The following is a 17,555-nucleotide window of genomic DNA, read 5'->3' as shown; positions in this document are numbered from 1 at the left end:
CCCATTCTTTTACTAAATAAGCAAGCTCAGAGAGACAGACATCACTAATGAGAACATGAAAGTTTGCTGCAACAGTAATTAGTCATGATCTTGCTTTCCAAGGGTCTTTTTACACTGAACAACTATATTAGTTTGCCATTTGATCTTTTTGCCTGCAAACTACGATCGACCCTTGTGAACAGGCAGTTGATAATCCATGAATGACTGCCTGTTTACTGTGAATGTTGGCAGGTGACAGGAACGATCCCTGACCCGCTCCATTTCCATTCACTGAGTGGAAGCACAAGAGAGATTATTGCTTCTGTGTCCAACAGTCGACCCGTGTCAAAGGGCTCCAAGTCACATGAATGTGATACAGACATCTAGTGGTAAATCTGAAGATTCTGTGTCTTATTTGAAAAGCTGCATGCTCTTCACTTTGGACCCAGAAAAAGGTATTCCAGGACATTTATGTACCATTAGATCTACTACAGCCCAATACATCTAAGTGTAATGTATCCCGTGTACCCAATTTTGCATCCAATTGCTATTTCTGGGCATCAATAGCATGATTCGGGGAAAATGCCGTTTAGAGCCATCCACCGACATCACATTCACCTGTCTGTAAGTTAACACAGATGTTGCTGCAGTGGCCCAGTACATCAGGGGCCCCTCCTATCCAGTACGATGCATTTGTCTCTGGTCAGTGTCTTTTGATGCTGTTTGAGTGATGTGGTGCAAGATTTGTAGCACTGAAGGAGTTCATGTCTGAGTGTCTGAAAAATGTAACGGTTTTGTAGTCACATGTTGTATGCAGGGATATAAAAGTGGTGATTTCTGGTGGGGAAAAAAAAAAAAAAAAAAAGAAAGGAAGGAGACAAGGCAGCTGTTTGTGAGCACCTTCAGCCCACAGATACAGAAGATGGAGGAGGCAGAGAGGATGGCCTCTTGTTCGTGAGAACAACTGAAGTGTTTTGGGAGTCGTGCAGTGCGTGCGGACCGGTAGAGAGAGAGAGAACTCGAGAAGTAAGAGTGTACCCCAGGCCAGGAACTACAGATAGACTGTGGTTTCTCCTGCACCCCCGTAAATTCTCCCTGTCGCACTATTCAGACAGTTGCTGCCAAGTTGTAATCTGTTGAAATTAAATAAAACGACAAGTCGCCCGTCCGTTTCCGGAGGCGATGTCTTAAAGAGTACCTGTGTGTGTGTTAATTTACTCCGTCAACAAGGAATTTCCCCACGGAAGCTGCACGACAGGGGATTTACTCCAATAGCAGGAATCCCCGAGGCAGAAGAAACTGTAGCATCACAAGTGACAAAAGGACTAAGGTATTTCCCCAAGTGAGCCCCCTCTGCTTAAGCAGACCGGCCCTTGGCCGTGTCACTGGTTATTCTCTGGATGAGAGATGGTAGTGCAACTGTGACTAGGCCCAAAAATCTACCCCGAGGCCCGCTCCTCGGTCGCTGCATTGCAGCCACTACATATGCATGCACGCTGTAAGTGAGGACAGTTTTAGTTACAAGTGTTGAATAAAAGTTTTCGTTGACATCAGTCGTCTGCTTCCAGTAGTACTTCCATGCAGGCTCTATATACAGGCACTTACGGAAGTAGTCTCTCTCTTGGATTTTCTCTGTGCTGGTGTTGATAGGGACTTTGGTGACGATTTTTGCATTGTTTTATCTAAGTTGTGAGGGGGGAAAAAAAAAAATTAAAGCACTCTAATGCATTTACATAATTGCAGTCAGTGCTCTTTGAGAGCCATCATCCACAAATCACAGATTGTTACAACTTGGCTTAAGACCTTAACCCTTCCCAATCCAGTTCCCCTGCCTCCGCACACTCCCCCCGTCTCTTATTTATTTTGGGTGGGAAAGTGCGATGTGGATTCCTTGGAATTACTCAACAGGGACAGATAAAATGAACGTCATGATGATTTTATTAGCAATTTTTTAAAAAATTAGCAATTACCAATCCAGTGTTGGTCAGTAGTACTTCTAAACGGGAGTTAGAAGGCCTCATGTCCACTGGGCAATTTGAATTAGCAAATTTGCGTGGGTGTCCCTCACGCGTGATCCCCACCCATAGGGATGCATTGGACACCTGCAAGTAAGTAAATACCTGCTGATGTCAATTTTCCTGTTGCGCGGATCCGTGCAGGAAAACACATGCAGCATGCTCCATTTTAGTGCGGGTCTCCAGCGGGGACGGCTCCCGCAGGCTTCCATATAAGCCTATGGAAGCTGCCCGGATCCGCGGTACACTCGAACCTGAATTTCTGCTCTCCGGCGCAGGAGAGCAGGAGTTCTAAAAAAAAAAAAAAAGAAGTGCACGGCGCAAGTGCGCGCCTTGTTGCCGGCGTGCCGAGCACATTGGCCGGGCAGAGGGAAAGAAGATCCGGCCGCGACGGACGGGAACCCGCAGCGTCTGGACAGGTAAGTTAAATTTAATTTTCAGGTCTCATGTTCCCGGGAAAGGAGGGACCCGCTGCGGGATTCTGCATGGAGAATTTGCGCGGACCCGAATTTCCTAGTGGCCATGGGGCCTAAGTGTTCACAACAGGAGGATCATTTGTAATAATCCTGATATACATGTATTTTTTATCAATATACATCATATATGAAGAATCTTCATTTCTAATTTCTAGATAGATATCTCTGTAACACAGTGCCATATAGAGGCATCCTATACCTGCATACAATGTGTATAGCACGCTTCTAACACTATGCAGAACAGCGCTCAAACTAAGCCCTCTCCCACTTAGATCCAACAGTCCTTGACTGACTACTGGGTTCCTGCTGACGACTGTCCAGGCACATACAAGCTGTACATCATACAGGCAAGGCATTCCATGACATACATGTACATCAGGCTATTTAACATACTGTATATTTTACTCACCATTTATAACAGAGAAGTCAAGTTCTGGTCGTGCAATCTTGTGGCCGTCCAATACAGTAGACTGTAAGTCATCCTTGAAGCTTCCATCTGTTGCATTAGATGGTGCTACAGAGACACGGGAACGATGAAACTAGGCGGTGTACTTTGTAAAGGTCCATTTAGACAACGATTATTGCTCAAAATTCACTCAAAAGCCATGTTTTGAGTGATAGCTGTTGCATATAAACGCACGGCCAGCATGCACTTTTCGTTCATCGCTGATTTCTAGCAATCAACGATGACCGTTATCAGAGCCGCACGCCGATTTTCTCAGTGGGCGGCACTGATAGTATTCTTTCAGCTGGTATCCCCCACTGGCAGTTCTCACCAGCAGGACACCAGCTGAAACCCCCGAGAACAAAGCAGCTCTTTGCATATAGAGACCAGTTGCTTTGTTCTCGGTGCTATCGCGGCGATGTCCTGCTCCGCCTGCATTAACTCTTAAGTAGCCAATTAGCTACTTAGAGTTATGCAAAGATGATCACTCAAAACGGTAACCCAAACTGTCGTTTGAGTGATTATCTTAGTATACAGCAAGACGAAAACTTGGGACAGAGCCAAAAAAATGCATATTATTTGTTGCAGCAACAGTTTGCTTTAAGGCAGCTCTCACACAGGTGTTTTTTTCTTCTTTTACAGTATTTAGCAGGTGTTTAATTTACACAAGGCTCTTCAGACAAGGATTGTAATGAAGCGTTTCTAACATGCTCTAAAATGAACACTGTATGTTCCATTTTAGTGCACTCAGCATATTTTTAACGCACTACATCATCCATTGCAGTGATGGAGTGCGGTAAAAACACTGTTCTTTAATGCTATTTTTTTTGTTTTTGAGAGCGACCTTAAGCCCCATTTACACGCAAAGATGATAGCTCAAAATTTGCTCAAAAGATAAGGAGAATGACAGTTTTCAGCGATCATTTTGCATAAAGTACTAATGGGCACTAATGCCCATTTAGTAACTTATCAGCGTGCAAATGAGCCTCCAGGAGCTGCTTGCAGAACTCAGCAGGTGGTCTGAGCTCTGCAATTAGCTCCATTGTTCTGGCAAGGGCTGCTAAGAGTAAACAATTTTACCTCTGGCCCCCGTGGAGATAACAGCATTGTATTCTCTGTGCAGCCCCTGTCTGAAAACAGGCACAGGCTACCTCCTGCTCCCAGTGTGCGGTCTGAACGATGGTCTTTATGCTGAACTAAAAATCATTGTTTAAACGAAAAGTGCACCATGAAAGCATTTACACACAATGATTATCGCTCAAAAGCCATCGTTTTGACGAATTTTGAGCAATAATCGTTGCGTGTAAAAGAGCCTTTAGTGTGAACAATTTCTACAGAGGTCGATACACTAAACAGAAGGCAGATTATGTGTGATGTATCCAATGCAATGCCCACAGCAAATAATAATACATAGAACACTTATTCCAGCACACACAAAACCTACATCAATGTACTGACTGAAAGGCTTGTGTCTAATGCACAAGCATTCACGTAATTTCAGTAAGGTCAAAGAAATGGAAGCCAGATACTCCCGGTGATGCTTATGTCTTGGAGAACAAAAGATCTATCCCCTTTAAGACCAAGCCTTTTTGTGCCTTGAATCCCGCCCCCATATCGTGCTTCCCATTCATGAGAATGCTAGGTGTTTCCAATCTCAAGAACTGAAATTCCCACCCGACCTGGCTGTGTGCAGCGGCTGGAAATATAGGAACAGTTGAGGAGACTGTGCAACACGGTTTCTGTAGCTACCATAGACGTGCATGAGAGTTACAGTAATAATGTAGCACATGAATTACGAGAGCCGTGACCCTCGTTGTACTAAGCCGTTCCCATCACTCCCATGGAAGGTCTGGAACAGCACAGCCTGTTCAGCAGTTTCTGTACTCCAAGTCACCATGTAGGGGGGTATGGTCATATCAGACATGATTGGCCCAGATGGAACACCCTTAAAAGAAATCCTCCTTGTTGCTTTACAGCAAATCCCATCATTGCAGTTTTATCCCTGAACAGATATCTAGTTTAATTCTTTATTCAAATCTAAAGTTTGCAGAAGTTCACTTACTTAGAGCAGCTTTAAGCCTTTGTAGTCCCACAGATTTAAGAGAACCGCTTCTACTTCTTTCGTGGCCTTTTCCAGGTGATAAGGTTGTGTTTGCAACATTATTCTTCAACTTTGGGGGCACAAAAATGAACAAAAAAAAAACAAAACAACACACCACATTATGAAAATGGAGCAAACAGAAAAGATAAAGCATGCAGGAATCCCTCACACAGACATTTTTGCACAGCCTTTAGTGCTGCGCTAAACGCTGTACAATGCTCACATTCATTTCAATGGGACTGCTCACACAGGAAACCTAGAGGAAGGACTTATGCTTTCTGCTAGATCCACTGGGGTAGAGGCGGGGGCGGATGGTAGTACGGAAGAGCAAGGGGAGCAGGCAGCTAGCTGGGTGACAGATAGAAGGAGAGGTAGAGGGAAGAGATCCAGGGAGGCTGGTCCTGAACTGGCACAACCCAACATGTCTGCAACGTTGGCAGATGACGGCGATGCCATTACAGAGCCAGCACCGCTGCAGCACGACATGCCCTCTGAACGCCAGGGGGATGACTGCTCCAGTGAGACAGGGACTGGGAGCGCAGGGCAGTCTAGACAGGTCCTAGTGGTGGGGGACTCAGTTATAAGGGGGACAGAGAGGGCAATCTGCCATAAAGACCTGGATTGTCAAAGGGCGTGTTGTCTTCCTGGCGCGCGAGTTCGACACATCGCGGATTGGATTGACAGATTGCTGGGAGGGGCTGATGAGGATCCAGCGGTCATGGTGCACGTTGGCACTAATGAACAAATTAGAGGTCAATGGAGGGCCCTCAAAAACGATTTCAGTGACCTAGGATCCAAGCTTAGGGCGAGGACCTCCAGGGTAGTTTTATCGGAAATACTACCTGCACCGAAAGCCACACTAGAAAGGCAGCAGAATCTTAAATAAGTGGCTCCGGAGTTGGTGTAAGAAGGAGGGGTTCGGGTTCCTGGAGAACTGGGCTGACCTTGCTGTCGGCTACAGGCTCTACCGTAGGGACGGGCTGCATCTCAATGGGGAGGGTGCAGCTGTGCTGGGGGAGAAGATGGCTAGAGGGCTGGAGGAGTGTTTAAACTAGCGACCATGGGTGGCGGGTGGGGGAGGGCAAAAAGAGAAACGGGGGTGGGGGGAGACAGTGTAGATAGCGACCTGGGGCCAAGTAATTAGAAGGGGGGGGGGGGGTGATGAAAATTACGGTATAGTTGGAGTAATGGAAACATGGCTTGATGATAAGTGCGACTGGGCGGTGAATTTACAGGGTTACAATCTCTTCAGAAGAGACCGTGGGGAACAGAAAGGGGGAGGGGTTGGTCTGTACATTAAATCCTACTTAATGCCAAACCTACGGGAAGATATAGGTGCAGGAGATGAGCACGTGGAATCTCTGGGTAGAAATACAGGAAGGAAGAAAACAAAACAAAATCCTGATAGGGGTTTTCTATAGGTCACCAAAAGCAACAGAAGAAACTGAAATCTTATTATTAACGCAGATAGAAGAAGGGTCAAAGTGCAACAAAGTAATTATCATGGGGGACTTTAATTATCCAGATATAATATGGGAAGATGAAACCTGCAAATCTCACAAGGGTGATAAGTTCTTCAGAACAATTAAAGATAATTACCTTACCCAACTTGTGCAGGAGCCAACTAGAGGGAGGGCCCCTCTGGACTTAGTACTAACAAACCGGACCGATTGATGGGGGTGCAGGTTGAGTGACAAAAAAAAACAAAAAACTAAAAACTTTAATAAAAGGTAAATTTGATTAGCTCAGAACTGCTTTCAGTAACATTAATTGGGACAGCATCCTCAAAAATAGCAGTACAGAGGACAAATGGGAAAAGTTTAAAAACATCCTCATCATCTCATGTAAGCAGTACATAAAAAAAAAAAAGAAAAAAAAAAAAAAGAAGAACCACAAGTAGAAAGAAACCAATGTGGTTCGACAAGACTGTAAGGGGGGCATTAAAGAAAAAAGGAAAGAGTTTAAACTACTAAAACAAGAAGGCAGCGAAGAGGTATTAAAATCATACAGGGAAAAAAAAAAAATATATTTAAAAGGAAAGATCAAAATTGCTAAGGAGGAGGCAGAAAGACTGATTGCCGAAGAGAGCAAAAACAACACTAAACTATTCTTCAATTGAGGAGATAAGCCAAGCAACAGAGCTGACCGGCCGCATGTATGAGGAGCTCCAGCACAGACCGGCATTCCCGTTATCCTGTATTGATCCCGAGGGCCCCTTAAGCTAACAGAACTTCTCCGGAGCGGGGGGGGGGGGGGGGGGGGCAAGAGAGAGCAGAGCCGCCTGCAGCGCTCCCATAACATCTTCAGTGGAGGCAACACGGCCGGCGGACCCATGACACTGTGAGCGCCGCCATCTTACGAGCTGCGCCGGGCGGCATTGAGAGAGTGAGGGCGGTGGGAGAGGACTTGGAGCGGTCCCCCCAGAACGAAGGAGGAGGCGGCAGAGACAGCGCAAGAGCAGGCGAGTGCACACGAAGGAAGGGCTGTTGGGCTGAAACTCCTATACAGCTCTAGGTGCAGAGGCTGAGCCTTTCCCGCCATAGCCGCAGGGGTGTAGCGGGGGAAGTTGCAAAGAGCACACAGTGGAGAGGAATGGGGGATCTTACCCCAAAAAGAAGCAGCAATTGATACCTCCATGCTGCTACTGCCATCAGGAACTAAAAAGAATCAGCCCACAACCCACAGCTAATGCATATGAGAAGAGCATAAGTCGTAGCTAACAGGGAGAGGAAGATCTTGCATCTACTTTTGTGACATCCACACAGCCAGACAAAAGTGACTCACCTATACCACTGCCGCCATTATTGTAGACCCATTGCAACTTCTGTGCTACAGAACATTTTGACAACCACTGTGCAAAACGGACACCTAAATTTCCCCATACTACAGATCTGGGACATTTATAGGCCCCTGCGGGGAACTTGACAAAAGCTGCAAAGTCCTTTTCAAAAGCAAGAAACACAAACAGACTTGTCATGGGTCCCACCAGACAGAATTCATCCATCCATCGATAAACTTAAAGCATTCGCCAGAGGCGAGACCCGTAAAGACCCTGGCCCTGAACCCACTCTATCCGCTCCAGCGGCAATGCCAGCAGTGAAAGATGCCAGCCCAGGCCCACCCGAAGGCCCGGTCCAAACCCTACAACAGCTATCTGAGCAGCTCCTGTCAGCAATTCAAACGTCCACGACTACTCTCACTGGAAAAATTGACAAGGTCAAAATGGACGTGAGCCTACTGAGACAAGACCTTCCAAACCTAAGAGAACGAGTCACTAACACAGAAGACAGGATCTCCACATTGGATGATACCATCACCCTAATGTCGGTCACAGTACAAGAACTCACACAGAAAGCAGAGTATTGGAGACAAAAGGCGGATGATCTTGAAAATCGCTCGCGACTAAATAATTTACGTATAGTGGGCTTACCAGAAAGAGCTGAGGGACAGAGACCTGAAGAGTTTATGGAACGGTGGCTGCGCCAACTTTTCCGTAATGCCAACCTATCACAAGTCTTCGTAGTGGAAAGAGCCCACCAAGTGCCTACGTAGACGCCTATACCGGGCGCTTTACCTAGACCCTTGCTGGCAAAACTACTTAACTCTCGTGACCGAGATACGATCCTACAGGCTGCCAGGAAAGGAGGCCCCCTACGCTACGATAATACCACAGTATCCGTCTTTCCAGATTTTTCAGCGGATCTCCAAAAGCAAAGGGCATCATTCTACGGCATCAAAAGGCAACTTCGAGACCTACAGCTCCCGTACTCTATGGCATATCCGGCACGCCTGAGAGTGGTAGATAGAGATCGCACCCACTTCTTTTCTTCACCATATGAGGCGGAAGATTGGCTGACTACCAGATGCCGACCAGAATGACTAATGTATACATAACCACCCCCTTCTTCCCCTTTAGGTGTTGGGACTCCTACACAATATGCGGACAGGCCGCTAAAATATCCAACTATGTTCCAGAAATTCTATACTTGATATACCTCGACCATATTTGAACTTAATGAAAGTCCCGATCTTCCACCTTGTCTATTACAAGTCTTTATGTCTTTCTCCCCTAGGAGTGACGGCGAGTTACCCTCCTGGTATCCTTGACCCCTCTCCCCCCCCCCCCCCCTCTGCTCCCTATTCTACTGAAACCGCACCATGGTACCATTACAGTGGGGCGTGACTGAGGTGTCTGGCGGGGGGGATGCCCTCCTCTTTAAGGGGGCTCACCCAACTGATACTTAACAGGTTACTGCTGGTTCTTATCTCCGATTTGCCAACCTAATTGTACCTCAGGTATATCTGAGACTAAAAGCTATACTAAGTAGGTTCCCCCTAATACTAGTTTGCCACGAATACTAACTTCACGGAGAGAGTATTTGGTGTTTGTTCTATAACAAGTTATTTAAGTTCTAAAGTTGGTAGTATACTACCGTAATGTTAAAAAGACAGTATGCATCAAGTGCTCCATATTTGTTTTAAGAATGTACGGAAATATTGCTACATGGTGTGCGGTAAAGATATCATGGGGTGTTGGAGGGGCGCCTGACAGACAGAACGATGTAAGAAATTTTATCCGGACTCGATTAACCTGTCTTTGCCAAATGGCGGAGGTAATCATTGTGTCCTGGAATGTCAGAGGCATGGGATCAGCCAAAAAGCGATCAACAATAACTACCTTAGTGCGCTCCTGGAGACCGCATATACTATCCCTGCAGGAAACCCACCTCACACCCGAAACTACAAGAGTTCTGATAAAGCCGTGGGTTCAGTGGTCCGCCCACTCATGTCACACGTCATACTCCAGGGGAGTATTTCTATTGATGGGGAGATCCCTCAGATGGCAGGTAGAACAGCTAAAAAAGGATCCAGAGGCTAGATTTAGATTTGTGAGAGCCAAAATTAATAATGACCCCTATGTTCTCTTATGCTATTATAACCCACCACCTGCATCAACAACTATTCTAGCTGATGGTATTCTATTCGCCTCATTTTCACCGGATGCAACGATTATCTGTATGGGTGACATGAATATGATAATGGATCTCCTCCTAGATAGATTCGGAGGTGGTGCCCAGAGGGAGGGAGGCACGAGTACAACCCGCCTAGCTTCCATAATCTCAGTGACAGGATGGCTGGATTTGTGGCGTGTATTTCACCCATAACAGCAGGAATTCTCTTGCCACGCAGGCCACAACTATGCACTTAAGTCGTATAGATTATATATACACAGATCTCCCTCACTATTCCCGAAAATTAACTCCATAGAATTACTCCCCCGAGGGATTTCGGATCACTCTCAGATCCGTATGGTCCTGAGAAATCCAGGCCCAGCTGCCTTTAAGAGACAAAGTACACCTATTTTGGCTTTCGCTACTTGGCCCAAATGACTGTATACCAGACCAGATTCAAATATATTACGAGGCACACTCTGATAGGATGCTGGTTTGGGAGGCGTTCAAGCCTTATCTCAGAGGCTGCTTCAGATCCTCAATTTCCTTTATTAAAAAAGCTGCAGCACGAGAAGGAGAACTGCTAGCGGAGCAATGTCAGCTACTAGAAAGCGAATTCATCTGACCCCTCTAACGCTAAAAGAGACAGATGGGTACAGATAGGCAGGGATTATCTACTATACTTAGGTGAAAAATAGGTTCCTTTGGGCCTTTTCTCTTGACAGTCCTTCTTTGAATTAGGCAACCAGTCTAGCAAATTACTAGCCTTTATGGCCCGACAGGAGACCGCCCCCCCCGTCAGTATTTAGGATTAAGTCAGCCGAAGGAATAACACTTTCAGACCCAAAAGATATTTTGGACAGATTCCAGCAATTCTATAGCGATTTACACCAGTCCCAGACTAACTATTCCCCTACAGAACTAGAAACCTACTTAACATTCCCAGTACTACAAGACACTCACAAATCCCTATTAGACTCGCCTATTACACTGGAGGAGATTGAGGAGGCAATGAGGGACATGGCGAAGGGTAAGACCCCGGGACCAGATGGCCTGCCAGTGGAGGTTTACCTACACTACAAAGAAAAAATTACACCACACCTACTCTCCTTGTCTAGATATATATTTGGAAAAAAACATCTCCCAGAATCAAATGTTAGAAGCCAACATAGTCCCTATTTTAAAGTCAGATAAAGACCCAGAGGAATGCGGCTCGTATAGGCCTATTTCTCTCTTAAATACAGATGACACAATCCTCACTAAAGTGCTAGCCTCTCGTTTGAATCAAGTCATAAAAGACACCCTGATCAAGCCGGCTTTATCCCCGGAATGTCCACATCGGACAACATCAGAAGGACACAGGTGATTACACAAGTGGGCTGGAGGTGGAGGGCGGACTGGGCCTTGGCCTCGTTGAAAGCGGCTAAGGCATTTGACTGTCGAGTGGCCATATTTAATGGGAGTTTTCCGGAGATTCTGATTTGTTAAGTGGATCTCTATCCTGTATAGATCTCCAACAGCCAGAGTAGTGGTGAACGGTCTGACCCCCGCCTCCTTCCCACTTCATAGGGGAACTCGACAGGGCTGCCCACTCTCCCCCCTTCTATTTGCAATCGCCATAGAACCTTTGGCCCTGGGGGTCCGACAACATTCATCGTACAAGGGTATCCAGATAGGATAGGGTTATACGCAGACGATATATTATACATGTCGGACCCCAGGTACACTCTGCCATTAGCTATCTCTCTAATAGATGATTTGGGGAATTTTTCAGGCCTACGCATTAACTGGCAGAAATCTGCTTTTATGCCCCTAAGACCAGAGGGATGGCTGATGGGAGATGTATTTTGCAAAGTACAGATCACCCCCCAATTCAAATACTATCTCGGGATTCACATAACTAGAGACTATATCCCAAGCCTCGACCTGAAAGTCACTCCCCTATTAGCTTCTTTACAACTAAAACTTGAGACTTGGGAGTTCTTTACCGCCATCTGTGGCTGGCAGAATACACATTATCAAGATGATAATACTCCCCAAAGATCTATACTGTCCAGAACACGCCGAAATAACTATACTGCAGTAATTTTTCAAAAAGACAAACTTGCTAATAGGATCATTTATCTGGGGGAAATCTAGAGCCAAACTTCGCATGGACACCCTACAGTGACCTAAGGAGATTGGAGGAATGGTACTACCAGATTTTAGGCTTTATTACCTAGCAGGGCAGGTTAGATACATCAGTCGCTGTCTGTAGGGCTCCCCCCTCCCAAACTCTGAGCACCATTCGATGACTTTTCTTTCAGAACTATCGCTTTGGATCCTCCTGGAAAAGCCAGGACTACTGACCAGACAGATGTTGCCAATCCTTGCAGTTAATGTGTGGCAGGCATGCAAACTGCTGACTAAACAGGAGGAGGGCACCCCACTGGAAACCCCCTTGTGGGACAACAGAGCACGTCCACATCTTGAATCTGCCAGATAGACAGTTCTGGTCGAATCTAGGAATCACTACACTGGAACATCTCTATATTGATGGGATGCTGGCCTCCTTTGAACAATTACAGCAGTTACAGCAAGTTCCAAGAGTTGGCTTTTTCAGATACCTGCAACTTAGACATGCCCTCACAACACAATTTCCAGAGCCCAGGCAATCCTTCTCCCTATACCCACTGATAGGTCCTTGGGTGCGCAGTATGCCTAAGGGCCTGATATAGGTACTATATACCCATCTACTACACTCCAAGATACCCGATACACCAATGACAGTAGTGGAGAGATGGAAAGAGCTTATTCCCTCCCTCACTAACGAGGACGGAGAGTCAGCAATGTCTACATACACCATGGTATCACCAGCCGGAAATAATAACTTAACTCAACTATATATTTTACATCAGTGTTATTTGACACCGATCAGGCTTCATAAAATGAACAGGACAGTCACTAGTCAACGTCACTGTTGCCAGGCACCCAACGCAAATTTCAACCATTTAATATGGTGCTGCCCAGATATTTACACATATTGGGGAGAAGTCACAGAGTTTCTGAGCCAGGTGTTGGGGGTGCCGGTGCCACTCGATCCAGCCATATGCTTACTGGGCATTTTGGATGAGGAGCAGTGGCAGTTCCACGATAGGATATTCCTTGCTAAGATATTATTTTACGCCCGCAAGGAGATAGCTCTACGCTGGATGAAAAGACGCCCCCCCCAACACTGTTAAAATAGCAAAACATTATCGACTCTACCCTGCCGTATGAGAGAATAGTCTACAAAAACAGAAAATGCCTGGAAAAGTTTAATAAGGTATGTGGCAGATGGTGTGGTTCAACAAATACTATCTTTACCCAAGAAGGGTTTCAAAACCTACTAACAGGAGCTACTAACGAAAGGGAGTGCCAAATGACAATGTCACAATGACACCGTGGACAGATGAGCCAACACACCGTGCTTGTACATATACACGACAGGTAATGTATCTTGTCTTTATTACTTTATCTTAATGAGCCTATGATGTATGCAAAGTTGTTTATATATTGTACGAAATATATATTGTTCAATAAAACGAGTTTAAAAAAAAACAAAACTATTCTTCAATCATATTAACAGGCTTTACACAGAGCACTGTCCCTTTAACAAATAATGCAGGAGAAATCACAGAAGACAATGGGAGGAAGGTAAACCTATTAAATATTTTCTTTACAAGTGTATTCACCAAAGAAAAGGAAATGTCACACGAGATGCAGGGGGAATAAAACGAACCCCTCGCAAAATATTACATACCTAACGCAGAACGAAGTGCAGAGCCGGTTAAAGAGGATTTTAAAAAAGAAAAAACAAACAAACAAAACAAACAATTATAAATCGCTGGGCTTAGATGAAATACACACAAGGGTTCTAAGGGAACTAAGTGATGTGATAGCTAGACCGCTATTTCTTATATTCATGGACACTATCAAGACTGGGGGTTGTACCATTGGATTGGCGCATTGCCAATGTGGTTCCACTAAAAGTGGTCCAAAAGAGAGCCTGGTAACTACAGGCCGGTAAGTCTCACTTCAATAACTGGAAAAAATATTTGAGGGGTTTCTGAGAGACGCCATCCTAGAATACCTCAAGGAGAACAATAGAATAACTTTTTACCAGCAAGAATTCATGAAGGGTCGATCGTGTCAGACCAATCTGATCAGATTCTAGAATGAAGCAACTTCAAGGCTGGACCTGGGAGAGTCTATTGATCTCGTATATCTGGATTTCTCTAAAGCATTTGACACCGTGCTGCATAGTAGGCTGATATATAAAAGGAGACAGCTTGGACTGGGTTAAAATATGTGTATCTGGGTAAGGAACTGGCTCAGAGATAGAAAGCAGAGGGTGGCAATAAATGGTTCATACTCTAGATGGGCCACCGTTGCTAGTGGGGTGCCACAGGGCTCAGTACTAGGCCACATCCTGTTTAATATACTTTTCAACGACCTGATAGAGGGGCTGCACAGTAAAATATGAATATTTGCAGATGATACAAAATTATACAAGATAATTAATACAACGGAGGACAATGTGTGGCTACAAACGGACCTAGATAACCTGGGGGCTTGGGCAGAAAAATGGCAAATGAAGTTCAATGTTGATAAATGTAAGGTTATGCACATGGGCAGGAGAAACGGACATCACCAATATACACTAAATGGGGTACCACTAGGGAAAAGTGATATGGAAAAAGATCTGGGGGTACTAGTGGATTGTAGATTTAACTGAAGCAACCAATGCCAGTCAGCTGCTGCAAAAGCTAATAAAGTCTTGGGGTGCATTAAAAGAGGTATAGGGGCGAGGGACGAGAATATTATCCTGCCACTATATAAGGCACTTGTCAGGCCTCACATGGAATACTGCGTACAGTTCTGATCACCGGTGCTCAGGAGAGATGTTACAGTGCTTGAGGGGGTTCAAAGAAGGGCAACTAAATAAATGGAATGAGTAGACTGGAATACCCAGAGAGACTATCAAAATTAGGATTATTTACCCTGGAAAAAAGACGGCTAAGAGGTGATCAAATAACTATGTATAAGTACATGAGGGGACAATACAAGGATCTCTCCCATGATCTGTTTATACCCAGGACTGTGACGGTAACAAGAGGGCATCCGCTACGATTAGAGGAAAGCAGGTTTCATCACCAACATAGAAAGGGATTCTTTACCTCAAGAGCAGCGAGACTGTGGAACTCTCTGCCTGAGGATGTGGGGATGGCAAAATCCAAAAAGGAGTTTAAGAGGGGACTTGACGTCTTTCTAGAGCGCTATATTACAGCATATAGACATCAGGTGACCAGCGGGTTGTTGATTTGGGTCTTACAGACATGTAAGAACTATCAGAGGTTGATCCAGGGATTATTCTGATTGCCATTATGGAGTCGGGAAGGAACCTTTCCCCCGAATGGGCTAATTAGCTTCTGCCTCTTGGTTTTTTTTTGCCTTCCTCTGGATCAACAAGGGGGTTGAAACAGGATGATCTAGATGGACATTGTCTTCATTCAGCCTAACATACTACGGTACGTTACTTCTGTTTCAAAATCCTAAGTGAAAAACTGCCAAAAATACTCGTGTGTGAAACCGCCCAAAAGACTCCATTCACAAACGTATTTTCTACTTTAAAACTTTTTTAACAAGCGCCTCGGATTTCATGCAAATAAACACACACCATACTACTAAGAAAACACACAACAAGCTGAACCGAAGGCCTCCTGTCCGTGGGCGATATATCATTGCCTTATCCGTGGTGATAATCCGCGCGCAGGTAACGCAATAAACGCTTTCCTTGAACTATGGAGAGCGCAGCCTAATGTACACGAGCGGAAAATTACGGCGATCTTCTGCTCGCATATAGAAATTGAAGAATGCTGCGATGAACCTATCATTAACCCCTTCCCACTGCAGGGCGTAAGTTTACGTCCTGGCAGCCTGGTACTTCCCGCAACAGGACGTAAACTTACGTCCTGGAGATAGCACGGGATCACATATGATCTCGTGCTATCCCACAGCGGGAGCCGGCTGTCAGTCACAGCCGGCGTCCCGCTGCAACAGCGGGGGGGGGGGGCATCGGAGTTGCGCCCCCGCTGTTAACCCCTTCTCTGCCGCGATCTAAGTAGATTGCGGCAGAGAAAGAGTTCACAGAGGGAGTGCGGCTCCCTCTGTGTCTCCGGCCGGAACTCACGATGTCATCGCGAGAGCCCGGCCTGTCACCATGGCAACAGGACGCCAGACACTGGTGTCCTGTATTGCCTATGCCTAGGATCGCTGTATAAGCGATAAGGCATGGGAGAGCAGTAGCTCTGCCATGCCTTATGACAGCGATCATCAGGGCAGTGATTAAAGTCCCTCAGAGGGACTCAAATAGTGTAAAAAAAACAAAGATTAAAAAAATGAATTAAAAAAATGTAAAAAGTAAAAAAAAAGATTTTTTATGCTTTTTCTCAGATTAGCATAAAAAAAAAGGCAAAAAAAAAATAAAAAACCCACATATTTGGTATTGTCGCGTCCGTAACGACGCGTACAATAAGTTGCACATGCTTTTGACTGTGCACGGAAAAAAAACGCTAAAAAAACGCTAAAAAACTGAGGCATTATAGCATTTTGCCTCACTAAAAACGCAATAAAAGTGATCAAAATATGTACCCCAAAATGGTACCAATAAAATCTACAGCTCGTCTCGCAAAAAATAAGCCCTCAGAGTGCCGTACATAGAAAAATAAAAAAGTTACAGGACTTTGAATGCAGCGATTTAGAAAAAAAAAAAAGATTTCCAAGAAAAAGGGTTTTTATTGCAGAAAAGTGGGAAAACCTAAAAAAAATGTAAGAATTTTGGTATCGTTGTAACCGTACCGACCCGCAGAAAAAATGGAATATCTCATTTATGCTGCATGATTAACGCTGTAAAAAAAAAATAAAAAAATCTATGGCAGAATTGATGCGTTTTCTCTCCCTGCTATCATTAAAAAAAAAAAAAGGTTTACAATATAGTCCATGTACCGAAAAGTGGCACCGATAAAAACTACAGTTCGCCACGCAAAAAACAAGCCCTCATACGGCCGCGTCGACGGAAAAATAAAAAAGTTATGGCTTTTGATAAACGGAGAAGAAAATCCGCCAAAAATTGTTGCGTCCTTAAGCTCAAAATAGGCCATGTCATGAAGGGGTTAATGACTGATTTTATGCAATGAACCTATGTTCTTCTGTGGCGGAAATCTGCTCTGGGAAAACGCTATGCCCGTGGACCGGCAGCCTAAAGCATGATGTGTTTTGCAGAAATCCAAATGGCAAAAATAGCTGCTCTGCATTTGATAAATTTCTATTGAACCACAGCTAACATCTGGAAATGTCACATTGTTTTCTTCTAAGGGCTCATTCACAGGAACGTATTTGAATTGCGTATAATGGACGCGCGAAAAATATGCGGTACATGGCAGCAATTCAAATACAATGATTTTTGTATGTCCCACTCACAATAGCTTTTTTTCATTGCTTATAACACGCATGGCACTGGTTTTACCACGTGTTACACATGTATAGCTCTATTGTTCGCTCTGGGTG

At 44.9% G+C, this 17,555-nt stretch overlaps 1 protein-coding gene across 1 annotated transcript in view; it reads right to left on the bottom strand.

Moving 5' to 3' along the window:
- The window catches only part of HAUS8 (HAUS augmin like complex subunit 8), a 95,380-nt gene that overhangs the window by 30,666 nt on the left and 47,159 nt on the right, over positions 1 to 17,555 (bottom strand). The window contains exons 4-6 of the mRNA XM_066604613.1: positions 4,978 to 5,086; positions 2,880 to 2,984; positions 1,585 to 1,661 (exon numbers count right to left, since the gene is read on the bottom strand). Of these exons, the coding sequence (XP_066460710.1) occupies positions 1,585 to 1,661; positions 2,880 to 2,984; positions 4,978 to 5,086 (291 nt within the window). The remainder of the gene's footprint in view (positions 1 to 1,584; positions 1,662 to 2,879; positions 2,985 to 4,977; positions 5,087 to 17,555) is intronic.

The sequence above is a fragment of the Eleutherodactylus coqui genome, chromosome 5, assembly GCF_035609145.1.
Source record: "Eleutherodactylus coqui strain aEleCoq1 chromosome 5, aEleCoq1.hap1, whole genome shotgun sequence".
NCBI lineage: Eukaryota > Metazoa > Chordata > Amphibia > Anura > Eleutherodactylidae > Eleutherodactylus > Eleutherodactylus coqui.
The sequence above is the reverse complement of the archived record's forward strand: the minus strand, read 5'-3'. Positions and strand labels throughout refer to the sequence as shown.